Source organism: Ovis canadensis, chromosome 3, assembly GCF_042477335.2.
Source record: "Ovis canadensis isolate MfBH-ARS-UI-01 breed Bighorn chromosome 3, ARS-UI_OviCan_v2, whole genome shotgun sequence".
Lineage (NCBI taxonomy): Eukaryota > Metazoa > Chordata > Mammalia > Artiodactyla > Bovidae > Ovis > Ovis canadensis.
The window spans coordinates 151,845,281-151,858,938 of record NC_091247.1 but is presented as its reverse complement, the minus strand read 5'-3'; the positions used below and the strand labels follow the sequence as shown (position 1 = coordinate 151,858,938).

At 36.8% G+C, this 13,658-nt stretch overlaps 1 protein-coding gene across 4 annotated transcripts in view; it reads left to right on the top strand.

Moving 5' to 3' along the window:
• The window catches only part of CNTN1 (contactin 1), a 421,509-nt gene that overhangs the window by 292,168 nt on the left and 115,683 nt on the right, over positions 1-13,658 (top strand). For all 4 annotated transcript variants that reach the window (XM_069584608.1, XM_069584609.1, XM_069584610.1 and 1 more), the window contains one exon: positions 5,342-5,462. In XM_069584608.1, the coding sequence (XP_069440709.1) occupies positions 5,342-5,462 (121 nt within the window). The remainder of the gene's footprint in view (positions 1-5,341; positions 5,463-13,658) is intronic.

Sequence of the window (13,658 nt, the reverse complement as noted above, 5' to 3'; positions counted from 1 at the left end):
GTATGCACAGAGTATTGCCAACCGGGGAGTCTTTCTTGAGCTTTGATGTCCAGAGATTTAGTTGGGGCTTAATCATATGGCATTGATTGATTGCCCAAATATAATAGTTAATCTCAATCTCTAGGTTGATGGTTACTACATGACTCAAAGCTGCTACTTGGAGAAGGAAATGGCAACCCCCTCCAGTGATCTTGCCTGGAGACTCCCAGGGACAGGGGAGCCTGGTGGGCTGCCATCTTTAGGGTTGCACAGAGTCGGACATGACTGAAGTGACTTAGCAGCAGCAGCAGCAGCAAAGCCGCTACTAGAAGTCACAATATTCATCTTTTGGCATGGCCAGCCCCTACTCTAAAATTACACAGTTGCAGCTAATGGCCACCCTAAACCACATGATTAGAATTGTTTAGTATGACCCAAGATAACCAGGCAAAGAAAGATACTAAAGATTACCTTCCAGAAGCTGAGGCAAAGGCAAATCTCTCTTTGTAAATTGGTGATTTGCATTACAAATTTGGAATCTGTAAAGGCTTAATTATTATTTTTTTTTTTTTGGTAGGCTTAATTCTTTACAACAGATATTGTCGTTGTTGTCTAATTGTTAAGTTGTCTGACTCTTTAGACCCCATGTACTACAGCCTGCAAGGCTCCTCTGTCCACCAGATTTTCCAGGCAAGAAAAATGGAATGGGTTGCCATTTCCTTCTCCAAGGGATCTTCCAAACTCAGGAATTGAACCCATGTCTCGTGCAATATAGGCAAATTCTTTACCACTGTGCCACCAGGGAAGCCCCTATCACAGGTGGTTGTATAACTTAGAGGTGTCCATTTTCTTATATGTCACCTGCATTCTTTCCTCTATAAATTTACATATTATTCCTAAAATGTTTATATTTACTCATGAAATTCATTTGTAAATAATTTGAAATATAATATTAATTGACACTTGATCTCATGAATATGGACAGCAACAGTTGCTCTTAATTCAGCTATTTTATCTTATAATATGATCATTATCTTACCTGAAAAATCACAAGAAATTACTAAAATAATTTATAAAAACATTGTAGATAATAATTCTTTTAATTCATTTATGCAATATTTATTGGCTGAATTCCTCTTGTATGTCAGATATCACAATATGTAATTTGTATATAATAATAAATAAGTCCTAAATTCTTTCTCAAAGAATTGCAATCTAGTAGAAGAAATTAAAAGCTAAACAATTAGAGTCAGTTCAGATTAGTTCAGTCGCTCAGTCATGTCTGATTCTTTGTGACCCCATGAATTGCAGCACACCAGGCTCCCTGTCCATCACCAACTCCCAGAGTTCACTCAGACTCACGTCCATCGAGTCAGTGATGCCATCCAGCCATCTCATCCTCTGCCATCCCCTTCTCCTCCTGCCCCCAATCCCTCCCAGCATAAGAGTCTTTTCCAATGAGTCAGCTCTTCACATGAGGTTGCCAAAGTACTGGAGTTTCAGCTTCAGCATCATTCCTTCCAAAGAAATCCCAGGGCTGATCTCCTTCAGAATGGACTGGTTGGCTCTCCTTGCAATTAGAGTAGAAAGGAATAGTTACAATGAAAATATACAAGGGACGACTCCTTAACTGGCACTTTGGATTCCAGAGGAGAAAGGAGCAGCTAACAACTTGAAGCTAACCAAGTGATAGAAGTGGGAAATGAGAGAATTCAGGCAATGGAAACGATACATAAACAAAGGTCTGCAGAAAAGAGAACACATAGTAAAGTGTACGTTACTGGGGTGCAGGAAGTGGGAAAGGAAGTAGCAAGAATGTGTACTTCATCCTGACACCAAAATAAGTCTCATCATGTGCTTACAAAATGCTGCAATTGTGATGCTGCTAAGTCACTTCAGTCGTGTCTGACTCTGTGAGATCCCATAGACTGCAGCCCACCAGGCTCCCCCGTCCCTGGGATTCTCCAGGCAAGAACACTGGAGTGGGTAGCCATTTCCTTCTCCAATGCATGAAAGTGAAAAGTGAAAGTGAAGTCACTCAGTCGTGTCCGACTCTTAGCGACCGCATGGACAGCAGCCCACCAGGCTCCTGAACATGCTATCCTAACTCTGCTGCTGCTGATGCTAAGTAGCTTCAGTCATGTCCGACTCTGTGAGACCCCATAGACGGCAGCCCAGCAGGCTCCCCCGTCCCCGGGATTCTCCAGGTAAGAACACTGGAGTGGGTTGCCATTTTTGCTTGTAGCTAAAAAGTAAGTACATATTATCTCAAGATCTGATGTCAGAAGTCTTAATAAGCATGTCGACTTGTCCATTCAGATGATGTACGTTTGGTCTTATGTTCCTGGCACTGCTGTGCTGGTCCTAGAGATACAGCACATACAGCTGTATGTGAGTAACACAGGGATTCAAAGCTGAATAAAATAGGAAAGGCTTTTCCTTCAGGGAAACCAACTTTAATCATATAATTGTATAAATATTTTACTGAAATGAGATATATAATTGCACATTAAGTAAATTGTGCTACGGCTAAACATAACAGAAAGTAGAAAGACTGCCTTAAGGAAATGACTTGAACTGATTCTGGTCGGGGAGGGTAAATGTTATTTTGGTGAAGGAAGGAAGAGGGTAGGATATAAGGACACCAAATCCAGGAGAGGAAACACTCTGGAGAACAAGAGATAAGAGATAACAAGATATATTAAACCCTAAATAGGGAATGTTCTGGAAAGCAGAGTGTAAGTGAAATAGTGGCACTTGGTGAGCTGGAATATTGGACAGAATTTAGAGAATGGATCCAGGTTGACCATCATAACACTTACAGCTTTTATTTCAAGAAGCGGAATATTTTTAAAGGTTTTTGTTTGTTTTTATAGAAAGGGATAATTTGATCATATTTGCATTTTTAAAAGGTTACTGTGGGTGCCAAGTGGAGAAGAGAATAAACAGGACTGGGGTGGAGGTCATGACCAAATAGGATATAGTAGTTCAGTGACAGATATTAGTAGCTTGGACAAAGGCAGAGGAATGGTGATGAAGAGAAAGGGATAAATTCAATAATTCATATGATGGAATTGAAACTGAAGAAGAGAAAGGGTTGAGAGTTTTCTCAAAATTTCTGGAAAATGTGCTCTCACAGATGATAAGAAAAGTTGAATTTTGGGGGACAGAAGGTCAATCATGCAAAATGAGTTTAAGAAGCAGGAACCAGCTTGAAATGGATTGAGGAGTAAGAGGTAAATAAATGGCAAAAGCTAAAAACAGAAAGTTGGGTTTTGATAATTAGGTATGGTCAGGAAGCAAGCAATCATACAAGAATTAAGCAGCTTAATATAAGGAAAGAAGAATAGTTGATTGTTTCTAGAGGAAACAAGAAAGAGCAGTGAGAGGTAAGCTATGGGACTGGGAACAAACACCAACAAGATGGCAGGGAACTGGGAGAAGTAAAGGTCACTGAGAAATCCTTAATAAAAGTATGACCTATAGGACTTTTAAGAACAGAAATATATATTGGATGATAATTGCTCTACTTTGTGGGATACAACCAATTCCTTGAACTTCAACTCTCCTGTAAACCTACTGTACTAGGGGAAACATTGTGTTAATAGGTTTCAAGGCAAAATAGAGAAAGGGCTGGTCCGAGGCTCCTTAGTATGGCAAAAAAAAAAAAAAAGGACAAGAGAACAGAGGGAAAGAAACCCCCTACCTTAGGAATGCACAGAAATCTTGAAATCTGGATTTTTACCCAATTTAGACCTCAAGGGGCAGGAAGATCTACAACTAACATGAAATTGTGTTATCTCTAGCTGTGTTTTTACTGAAACTGGCTAAGAGCGAGTGCGGCCACTGACCAGATATTTATATGGAGATAGCAGTATTCTGTTACAGTCAATTGAATCAATTTGTTCAGATTAACTAAATTCTTAATTAATCTTATTAATCAAGCAAGGATTGCAACCCAAATACTTTCTAAGACTAGCAGGAAATTTAATATGTAAAGGGCCCACTGGCAGTACCAATGGTGAAGCAGAGCATTCATTTACATACAGTCATTAAATAATCAAAAGTTAACATTAGCAAATATGTCATATAAAAGAAACAATGCCTTCATGAAAAACTGACTTAACCATTAGTTTTTCATCCTTTTATCTGTCTGGATATCTATGATCGCAATAGTAAATCAACACTTTGGATTTGTAGGAAAACCAAATATCTGTTTAAAAATTGAATTTTCCATATTTGTCTTTTAAGAGGATATTTGGAGATAATGAGCATGGACTATGTTATGCTTCTCCTAACAAAGAAAAAAAAGTAACTATAGTTAAATTACTTGGATGCTCTGTCTCACTTTTATCTTTAATAAAATGTACAAATTAGGACTTATCTCATAGAACTGTCCACAGAAGAGAATAGAATGAGAAAAGCTGTACAGAGGAGACTTTTGATAAATATTAGCTATTTTTAGAAATTGCATTGAAATGGTACTTTGTCATTCACAAGCAAAATTCCTTTAAGCCTTTTTCAAAAAATATATGTTAAACACTATTCTAAGCACTGGGCATAGAGCAGTGAACGAGACAAAAATCCTTCCCCACATGGAGCTTATATTATGGCCCAAATGGAACATGTTAGTAGAACTGTCCATTTTAACATTTTCTACACACTTTCATTATCATTGTAAAATGGACTGACACACCTTGAAATTAATAATTCTTTGTAGCCAAAGAGCATATATGTATCCGCATTGATATTCAACATCAAGTTTCATCCTGTGGGTTTTCTCAAAAGGACCTCTGATTATAAGAATAATAGGATGCTAAAGACATTTCTGAAGGAGATCAGCCCTGGGATTTCTTTGGAAGGAATGATGCTAAAGCTGAACTCCAGTACTTTGGTCACCTCATGCAAAGAGCTGAGTCATTGGAAAAGACTCTTATGCTGGGAGGAATTGGGGGCAGGAGGAGAAGGGGACGACAGAGGATGAGATGGCTGGATGGCATCACTGACTTGATGGACTTGAGTCTGAGTGAACTCTGGGAGTTGGTGATGGACAGGGAGGCCTGGCGTGCTGCTATTCATGGGGTCGCAAAGAGTCGGACACGACTGAGTGACTGAACTGAACTGAACTGAAAGACATTAGAGCTAAAATGGACCTTAAGTAATTCACTCTATTTTCCACTTCAGATGCTGAAGACCAGAGGTTTAAGTAACATAAGAACACACTGTCAGCACGTCCAAAAGAGATGCCTTTTAATGAAAATGTTTTCATTTTTTTTAGGGGAAAATGTACCTCTCATATAATAAATACCACTTAATTGGTGAAAAAGTTACTGATTTGAATGACTGCTATTTTTGCCTACAGCTGGATTCCAATGGGGAGCTGCTCATCCGAAATGCCCAGCTGAAACACGCTGGGAGGTACACGTGCACTGCTCAGACAATTGTAGACAATTCTTCAGCCTCTGCTGACCTTGTTGTGCGAGGTAAGAGTTTCGACATTTTAGCATCATAAAACCAAAGCTATTTGACTTGCATAAATATGTATAATTTTCTGGTAACTCTGGTACGAATTCTTATATATTTAGAGTCTCGATATTTGAGAACAGCTCTTCACCCATGCCTAAGACTGACTTATGCCAGACAAGTAGTAAACAAAACTGATTTTGTTTGTTTTACTAACTACATATCTTCTAGAAACTTATACCACATACCTCCTACTAAATGTTTATGCTTTTAAACCTAGTACTTACCAGAAGTTCTCAGTTTCTGCTAATACTTTTTGTGTTTGAACAGCATGTTTCCTTTTTTAATCTTTTATGGAAAAAAATATACTAATGATGTTTATTAGAACCTCAATTGTTTTTTTTAATTAATTTATTTTGATTGGAAGCTAACTACTTTACAATATTGTAGTGGTTTTTGCCATACATTGACATGAATTAGCCATGGGTGTACATGTGTCCCCCATCCTGAACCCTCTTCCAACCTCCCTCCCCATCCCATCCCTCAGGGTCATCCCAGTGCACCATCCCTGAGCACCCTGTCTCATGCATTGAACCTGGGCTGTTTCACATATGATAATACACATGTTTCAATACTATTCTGTCAAATCATCCCACCCTTGCCTTCTCCCACAGAGTCCAAAAGACTGTTCTTTACATCCGTGTCTCTTCTGCTGTCTCACATATAGGGTCATCGTTATCATCTTTCTAAATTCCATATATATGCATTAGTATACTGTATTGGTGTTTTTCTTCTGACTTACTTCACTCTGTATAATATATAACCTCAATTGTTAACACATTTGCCACTATCATCTTAGAATAAAAAATGATTTTACAGGTATCATGTTTCTATTTGTTGCTGATTTTCAAACCTGTGCTTATTGAAAATCCCACCACTTTGCTACTGATCTCTGCTGTATAGCTGTGAGGCCAGCTCAAAACATGCCTCACTTTATTTAAAATCATTCATCTGCTCTTCACTCACTGTCTAAAGAATGAAGACCTTTCCTTTTAGCTAAGCACCTGAGAAGTTCCATACTGTGTGGTGACCTCGGCCTGTTTAGCTTTAATCTCTCACCATTCCTGCTTATCAACTAGTCCACAGAAATATCCTAAGATTTTTTACCTCTGTTCCTTGGTTCACAACATTCCTTCGACATCCTGTTTTCATTGCTTGTTGCCCAAGTCTTAGCCATCCTTCAAGGTGAGGTGAAAGTTGCTCAGTCAGTTGGTCTGACTCTTTGCGACCCCATGGACTATACAGTCCGTGAAATTCTCCAGGCCAGAATACTGGAGTGGGTAGCCTTTCCCTTCTCCAGGGAATTTTCCCAACCCAAGGGTTGAACCCAGGTCTCCCACATTGCAGGCAGATTCTTTACCAGCTGAGCCACAAGGGAAGCCCTCCATCCTTCAAAGGTTCGCTCAAAAGTACAAAACTCATAAATCATTTTTTGATGTCCCAATTATTAGCCGTCTTTTCTAAACTCTGTAACAATAACTATTTTCTCTAATGAGTTTTATAGCAATTTGTACATATGAGTTATCTCCTCTACTAAGTTGTGAAATTCACATATGCATTTTTATTATTAATAATATTTAGTGAGCTGCAGAATTTTATTTAACAGCTTCATAGTTCTCTTTTTCCCTCTGTCTCAATAGCATGTTAAAATTTGTATTTTTTCACACTTTTCGTTACTAAAATATTTATTGACCATTTTTATTGTACTTTTCATCCATTTTTGCATAATCATATAAATTATTAGTAAATGAGATCATACACATGGTTTGTAATATTACCCAACTAAATCCAGATCAAAAATATAATTTCACTCAATCTCATACATGTCTTGCATTTTCCTCTAGAGCAAAGGCAGTATGGAGTCCCCCATCTCACTCAGAAAATATTGAAAACACTTATCTCAGTTAAATATATGCTTCAGTAGAGTATTAGAAGTCTAGCTGAAATTTCTTCATCCAAATAAACCTAGGTATTTATTACACACAACCCTTATTGAAAATTAATTAAACTCCAAGGCTACAAAATGTTAAATAAACTTCCTATAGGTTCAATATTTCCATTAAGAGTATTTTGTTTTCTTGGACATCTGTCTGAGAGTTATCTGGGAGAGGAATTACTCACTATTTTTAGTAGTCAGACCACTTGCTGCTAAGCCGCTTCCAAGGATAGCCTATGTTTGCATTTAATTGACTTTGTTTGCATGTTAAATGATTACTATTAGCATTGCAATAGGTGTGCTAAGTCACTTCCCATGTGTCCAACTCTTTGTGACCTTATGGACTGCAGCCTGCCACTGCACTGCAGTCTGCACTCTGCCCATGGGATTCTCCAGGCAAGTATACTGGAGTGGGTTGCCAGGCTCTCCTCCGGGGATTCTTCCTGACCCAGGGATCGAACTGTGTCTCTTACGTCTCTTGAAATCGGCAGGCAAGTTCTTTACCACTAGCACCACCTGGGAAGCCCTATCACAATCGGGCTTATATTATAATGTATGTACATCAGTGTCTTCATACAACTTAGATGTTGTTGTGTAGTCACTAAGTCGTGCCATACTCTTTGCAGCCCCATGGATGGTAGCCCACCAGACCCCTCTGTCCATGGGATTTCCCAAACAAAGATACTAGAGTGGGTTGCCATTTCCTTCTCCAGGGCATCTTTCTAACCCAGAGATCAAACCCCTGCCTTCTGAATTGACAAGCGTATTCTTTATAGATGAGCCATCAACATTGCAGCAAACTCCTGGTATGCAGAGAGAAGAATAAGTTTTGCAGATATAGTCAAAGAATATTAATAATCTTGACCACTCATACTAAGTAATTAATAATCATCATAGTGTGTATTTTCTATGAAAGTAAAAACCAGTATAAAAATGTATAGCAGTTATTATGTGAAAATATAAGTTTTTACTTCTAAAGCCTTTTAGCTCTAAGAAAAATAACTTAAAACAATGGAAACTGAGTTCCTGCACTATAACAGAATGTTAAAAAATCTATAGCCTGGTGGGTTACAGTCCATGGGTTGCAAAGAGTCAGACACGACTGAGTGACCAAGCGCAGCACAGCACAGATAAAAAGTATTTCTTCAGTTCAGTTCAGTTCAGTTCAGTTGCTCAGTTGTGTCCGACTTTTTGCTACCCCATGAATTGCAGCATGCCAGGCCTCCCTGTCCATCACTCCCGGAGTTCACTCTAACTCACATCCATTGAGTCAGTGATGCCATCCAGCCATTTCATCCTCTGTTGTCCCCTTCTCCTCCTGCCCCCAATCCCTCCCAGCATCAGAGTCTTTTCCAATGAGTCAACTCTGCACATGAGGTGGCCAAAGTACTGGAGTTTCAGCTTTAGCATCATTCCTTCCAAAGAACACCCAGGACTAATCTTTAGAATGGACTGGTTGGATCTCCTTGCAGTCCAACGGACTCTCAAGAGTCTTCTCCACACCACAGTTTAAAAGCATCAATTCTTCGGCACTCAGCTTTCTTCACAGTCTTAGCACTGAAAAAGTCTAAGCTATAATCATTCTCCAAATTTTATTATTAATAATAAAGATTTTTGCATCAATAAAAATTTGAAATTCAAATAGTCAGATGCATTTCTACATAGCTTGTGTAGAAAATATATATAAAGTAAACCTTCAGATATGATTTATATATCATGGAATATAGAATTAAGGTTTTCCTTATTTCTTAAAATAATGATGAGTAATGACATAGTATGACTTTAGTAATATTGTTTACCCACCTCATTATGTTTTTTTATTTAGTCTAGGAAATCATAACCTGGAATCCATGGATAGGCTTCAAGTGGCCTATGGACCTCCTGAAGTTAAATGGAAAATTCAATGAGTATCTAGATTGTCCTGAGAAGAGAATTTATCACTTTCATTAAATTTCCATAGCCAGCAAAGACCCAAAAGGCCACTTTTAGCTAAAAGACCAAGGAATTTAATCTATTATTTTTTTTACCCCATCTAGATGAAGATTCTCAAAAAAAGAAAACATAAGGGATTATTTTTCACTTCATGCTAATAAAAAACTAATGAATTTTATGTAGTGAGGTCTAATAGCACATTTAGATTATAAATTGCTTTCAATCAGTTTTCTCTCAACTTTTCAAGAATATATCTGTCTATAAATATATTAACCATGCTATATATTAGACAATATATGAGCTTGCTAAATCCGAGGTAAATTAATTCTCAACAGCTTAGATGATAAAGAATCTGCCAGCAATGCAGGAGACTGTGGTTTGATCTCTTGGTCAGGAAGATCCCTTAGAGAAGGGGCTGACTACCCACTCCAGCATTTTGCCAGAGGAATTCCATGGACAGAAGAGCCTGGTGGGCTACAGTCCATGGGGTCTCTGAGTTGGACACAACCAAGTGACTAATGTATACACACAGTACTAATTCACACTCAGATATCAGTGATCTGAACTGAAGTTTGTAAAATTATGAGAATGTCAGTGCTATGAGAGGGACAGTGAACAGATTAGAGGGGAAAGTAATTTCTTCTTATGATCATTGAGGAAAAAAATTTGACAATATATCCATCTTAGTACATATGCCTTATCAGAAGGCTTAAACAAAAGTAGAAATATTCAGGGATAATTTGGACAATGTGGATCTTTTAGCCTGTGTTCTCTTGCAGTAAATGAATACATAGTGAAAATTTTGTATCCACCTTACATTCTATGTGTGTGTGTGTGTGTGTGTGTGTGTGTGTGTGTATTTGCAAGCTTGGATGGATGGTTGTGCAGGTAAAGCCCGATGAAAGTAATTTGAATAAGAGTGAAAAATATATTTTAAGCTTTTGCCTTTCAGCATCATTTTTAAATTGAGTTTAGAATGGAGGCAGTGAATTAGTTAAATATGAATGTTTCTAAATATAAAACTGAAATTAAATTTAGAAAAACACATAGCTGAAGGAAAATGTAACATTAGATCTGCTTTTGTAGGACTTTTTTACCCAGAGATAACTCACTTCCCCGCTTATCCATTCAATGTTTGGTAGAACTGAGAAATAAAGAAGACAATAGCAATTGTTGTCAACTGAAAACAATTTACAGAAAATGGACCAATAATCGAATATAAGCCATTGTCATTTTGTAGCAGTCATAAGTGTTTACATGTAAAAACCTGTAGAACTTCAATTGCTTTACCCACTAGTTAAGTCCACAGATGCTCAAGGAAAAGAAACATAAAAGAGACACACCTTGCCTATTTCTCCAGTTATGCAAACAATTTCAAGTTATGAGTTAGTGCTGGCCGTGTAATTTTCACCTTTGATGCCCCAAACTGCCTTTTCTACTAGTTCTATCCTTTCAGTTTGGAAATATTTCTCTTACTATTTCTATAGTGTAGACATTATTCCTGTAAATGTAACCTTTATTTAAACAATGTTGTTCTGGAAGCCCAAGATATAGAATTCAAGCTGCCCTGATTGAAAGAAATGAAAAGTTTTTCTTTTTGGCAAAATGTTCATTCACTGTTTTAAAAATGCACAAGAAACACAAAACATTTTAGATAAGTCAATAAACGTTCTTCATCACAGCCAAGGCAAATATAAAGGAATACCATCTCTGAAATAGTGAGCATTCAACACAGCCCTTTAGGATTCCAACAAATTTAGATCAATCAAATATTGAATTATGTAAAAAATGACAAGCCATAAAAATGAATCAGGGAGGATTAAAAACAAAGCAATAAAGTCTAGAGTCTATCAGGTACTCTAATCATCAGAATAAGAATTAAAATTATCATGCCTAAATCTTTAGACAAATAAGAGAGGAAATGATAAATATGAGTTGGAAATAAGATACTATGAAATGAAGCAGTTTGAGGGAAAAAAAGAACTACAAACAATAAACAGTCATTGGGAATTTAAAATAAATCATTGGATGGGTTAAACAACAATTACAGACAAATTAAGAAAAGATTAGGGACAGCATTCATAGCCGTTTTCTTCATGGTAGTCCAACACCGGAAACAAATGCTCTCAAACACAAGAGTGGTTAAACAAACTGTGGTATACTAGTACTGTGGAATACTATTCAACAATAAAAATAATAATCTATTAATGTGTGTCATTTGGATATATCTCAAGTGAATGCTGCATGGAAACAGCCAATTTGCATACGCTATGATTCCATTTATTTAGCACTGTTGAAATGAAAATTATAGAGATGGAGACTAGATTTTCAGTTGTTATGACTTAAAGAAATTAGAAGAAGGGGAGTAGTTGTAGCCATAAAAATGTAGCGCAGGGAATCCTTATAATGAGATTGTTCTGTATCTTACCTGTGGTCTTGGTCACTGAAGTCTACACGTGTGATAAAGCTAAAAGTTTCTTAGAAATAAACAAGCACACAGACACACAAACTAGTGAAATCTGTACTATAAGTTTGATGGATAGTATCAATGTCAATTTTCTGGTTGTGCTAACATATTTAGTTGGGCAAACTGCTGTGGTGAGTAAATGAATGAAGGATATTCAGGACCTTCCTTCATTAATATTCACAATTGCATGTGAATCTATTATTTCTCCAAAAATTTTTAACAAAAAAAAATCAATAAACATAAAACACACTGAAAATATAAAGAAAATATGTATATGTTTTCTCTTTTTTCAAAAATAGCATAATATTACTAGGAAGCGTAGATCACAGCATACCCAGAAGTCATGTTTGAACAAGTGGCAGCTACTAAACTGCCTTCTGAGGAAGTTGATCCAAGCCTGGGAAGGACCGAGTGGGGCTGTAGCTTTGGGACCAGAGTTGAATTACCAAAGGCAGTAGCGGAGAATGTGTTGCCTGCTTCTTTACCCAGAACCCTCCTTCACTCTTTTCCCCTATGCGTTACTGTATTCTTTTCAAATAAGTATTGGATATATTTTTAAAGAATGTCATTATGGAGGGCATCAAATTATACCATTCCAGAGTAGCCAAATGTTTAAACCCGGCCTGAGTTGGCAAGTCTCTTTTATTAATAAAACCACACAATGCTTGTGATAAAGTGGTCTTTAAATGGTTTTCAGAAATTATTGTTCTAGAGAATTCATGGAAAATGGTTTGAAAGTCATATTGTTTTGTTTGTAGAATGGATAAAGAACATTAGAAATGTGTTTCAGAAAGATAATAAGATCCTCTTTTCCTCCAGTTTATCCTGTGCAAACCAAATAGAAGTCTCAACAAATAATTGAAAAAACACTTATGAATATTTGGCTAGAAGTCAAGGAAGGGAGCTCTGATGTAAGGACAGGAATGTTATGGGAATGGAAGAAGGCGGTTCAGGTGGTGAGAAAAGAGTTAACTCCAGCTGGTTTTCCCTCACCCTCACACAGTTTTAGCACAACTGAACTTTAAGCACTAAATCACACCAAGGAAGATAATCAGCTTCAAAAACTCTAAAGTTAATCAAGAACCACTCAACCTATGTATCAACAATAAGTAAAAAAATAGATACAAAATAAGATGAAATATTCCCCAGCTAGAGCTAATATAAAATGATATGATAAAAATATAACATATAAAAAATGAAGGTAACTTTTATAAGAGATTATAATACCTTCTTGGTATTATGACATTTATAGTAATTTGTAGATAATTTTAGTGACTTATTTTTCTATTAGAGCACACACTGACCTCAATTTAAAATAATATTGTACTAGTGAAAGGGGCAATTTCAGAATAAAACTTTAAAACACAGGCATGTATGATATAGCCAAGGGGATGTAGAACTCAAATTGTTTAGTAGCTAAAAGACCTTTATAGTCTAAGATTATTTTTAGTTAAACAAACAAAAAACAGCTATTTTTAGGCTTCTTAGAAACCAAATCAAGACGATTGATACAAATTTCCATTTTGTTATTGTTTTTGTAATAAAGGTTGTACTTAATAGGTCCCATGAAGGTATAATTCAAGTTGCTTCATCAAGTAAGTTTTGGTGCACATCAACAGCCCTGTTGTTTTCAGCAAAATGTTTCTAGAGGACTTAATGCTTTTCAGTTAAAAGAAAAAAGTGTCATTTATAAGGAAAGGTTTCTCAGGATTCATCTCACAGCACTTTTGGGAACATTTATGTAGCTTGCCAAATTTAAATTCTCTTTTATGAATGAACTTTTGGATAATATTCAAAAATGGACCATAATATTAGGCCACA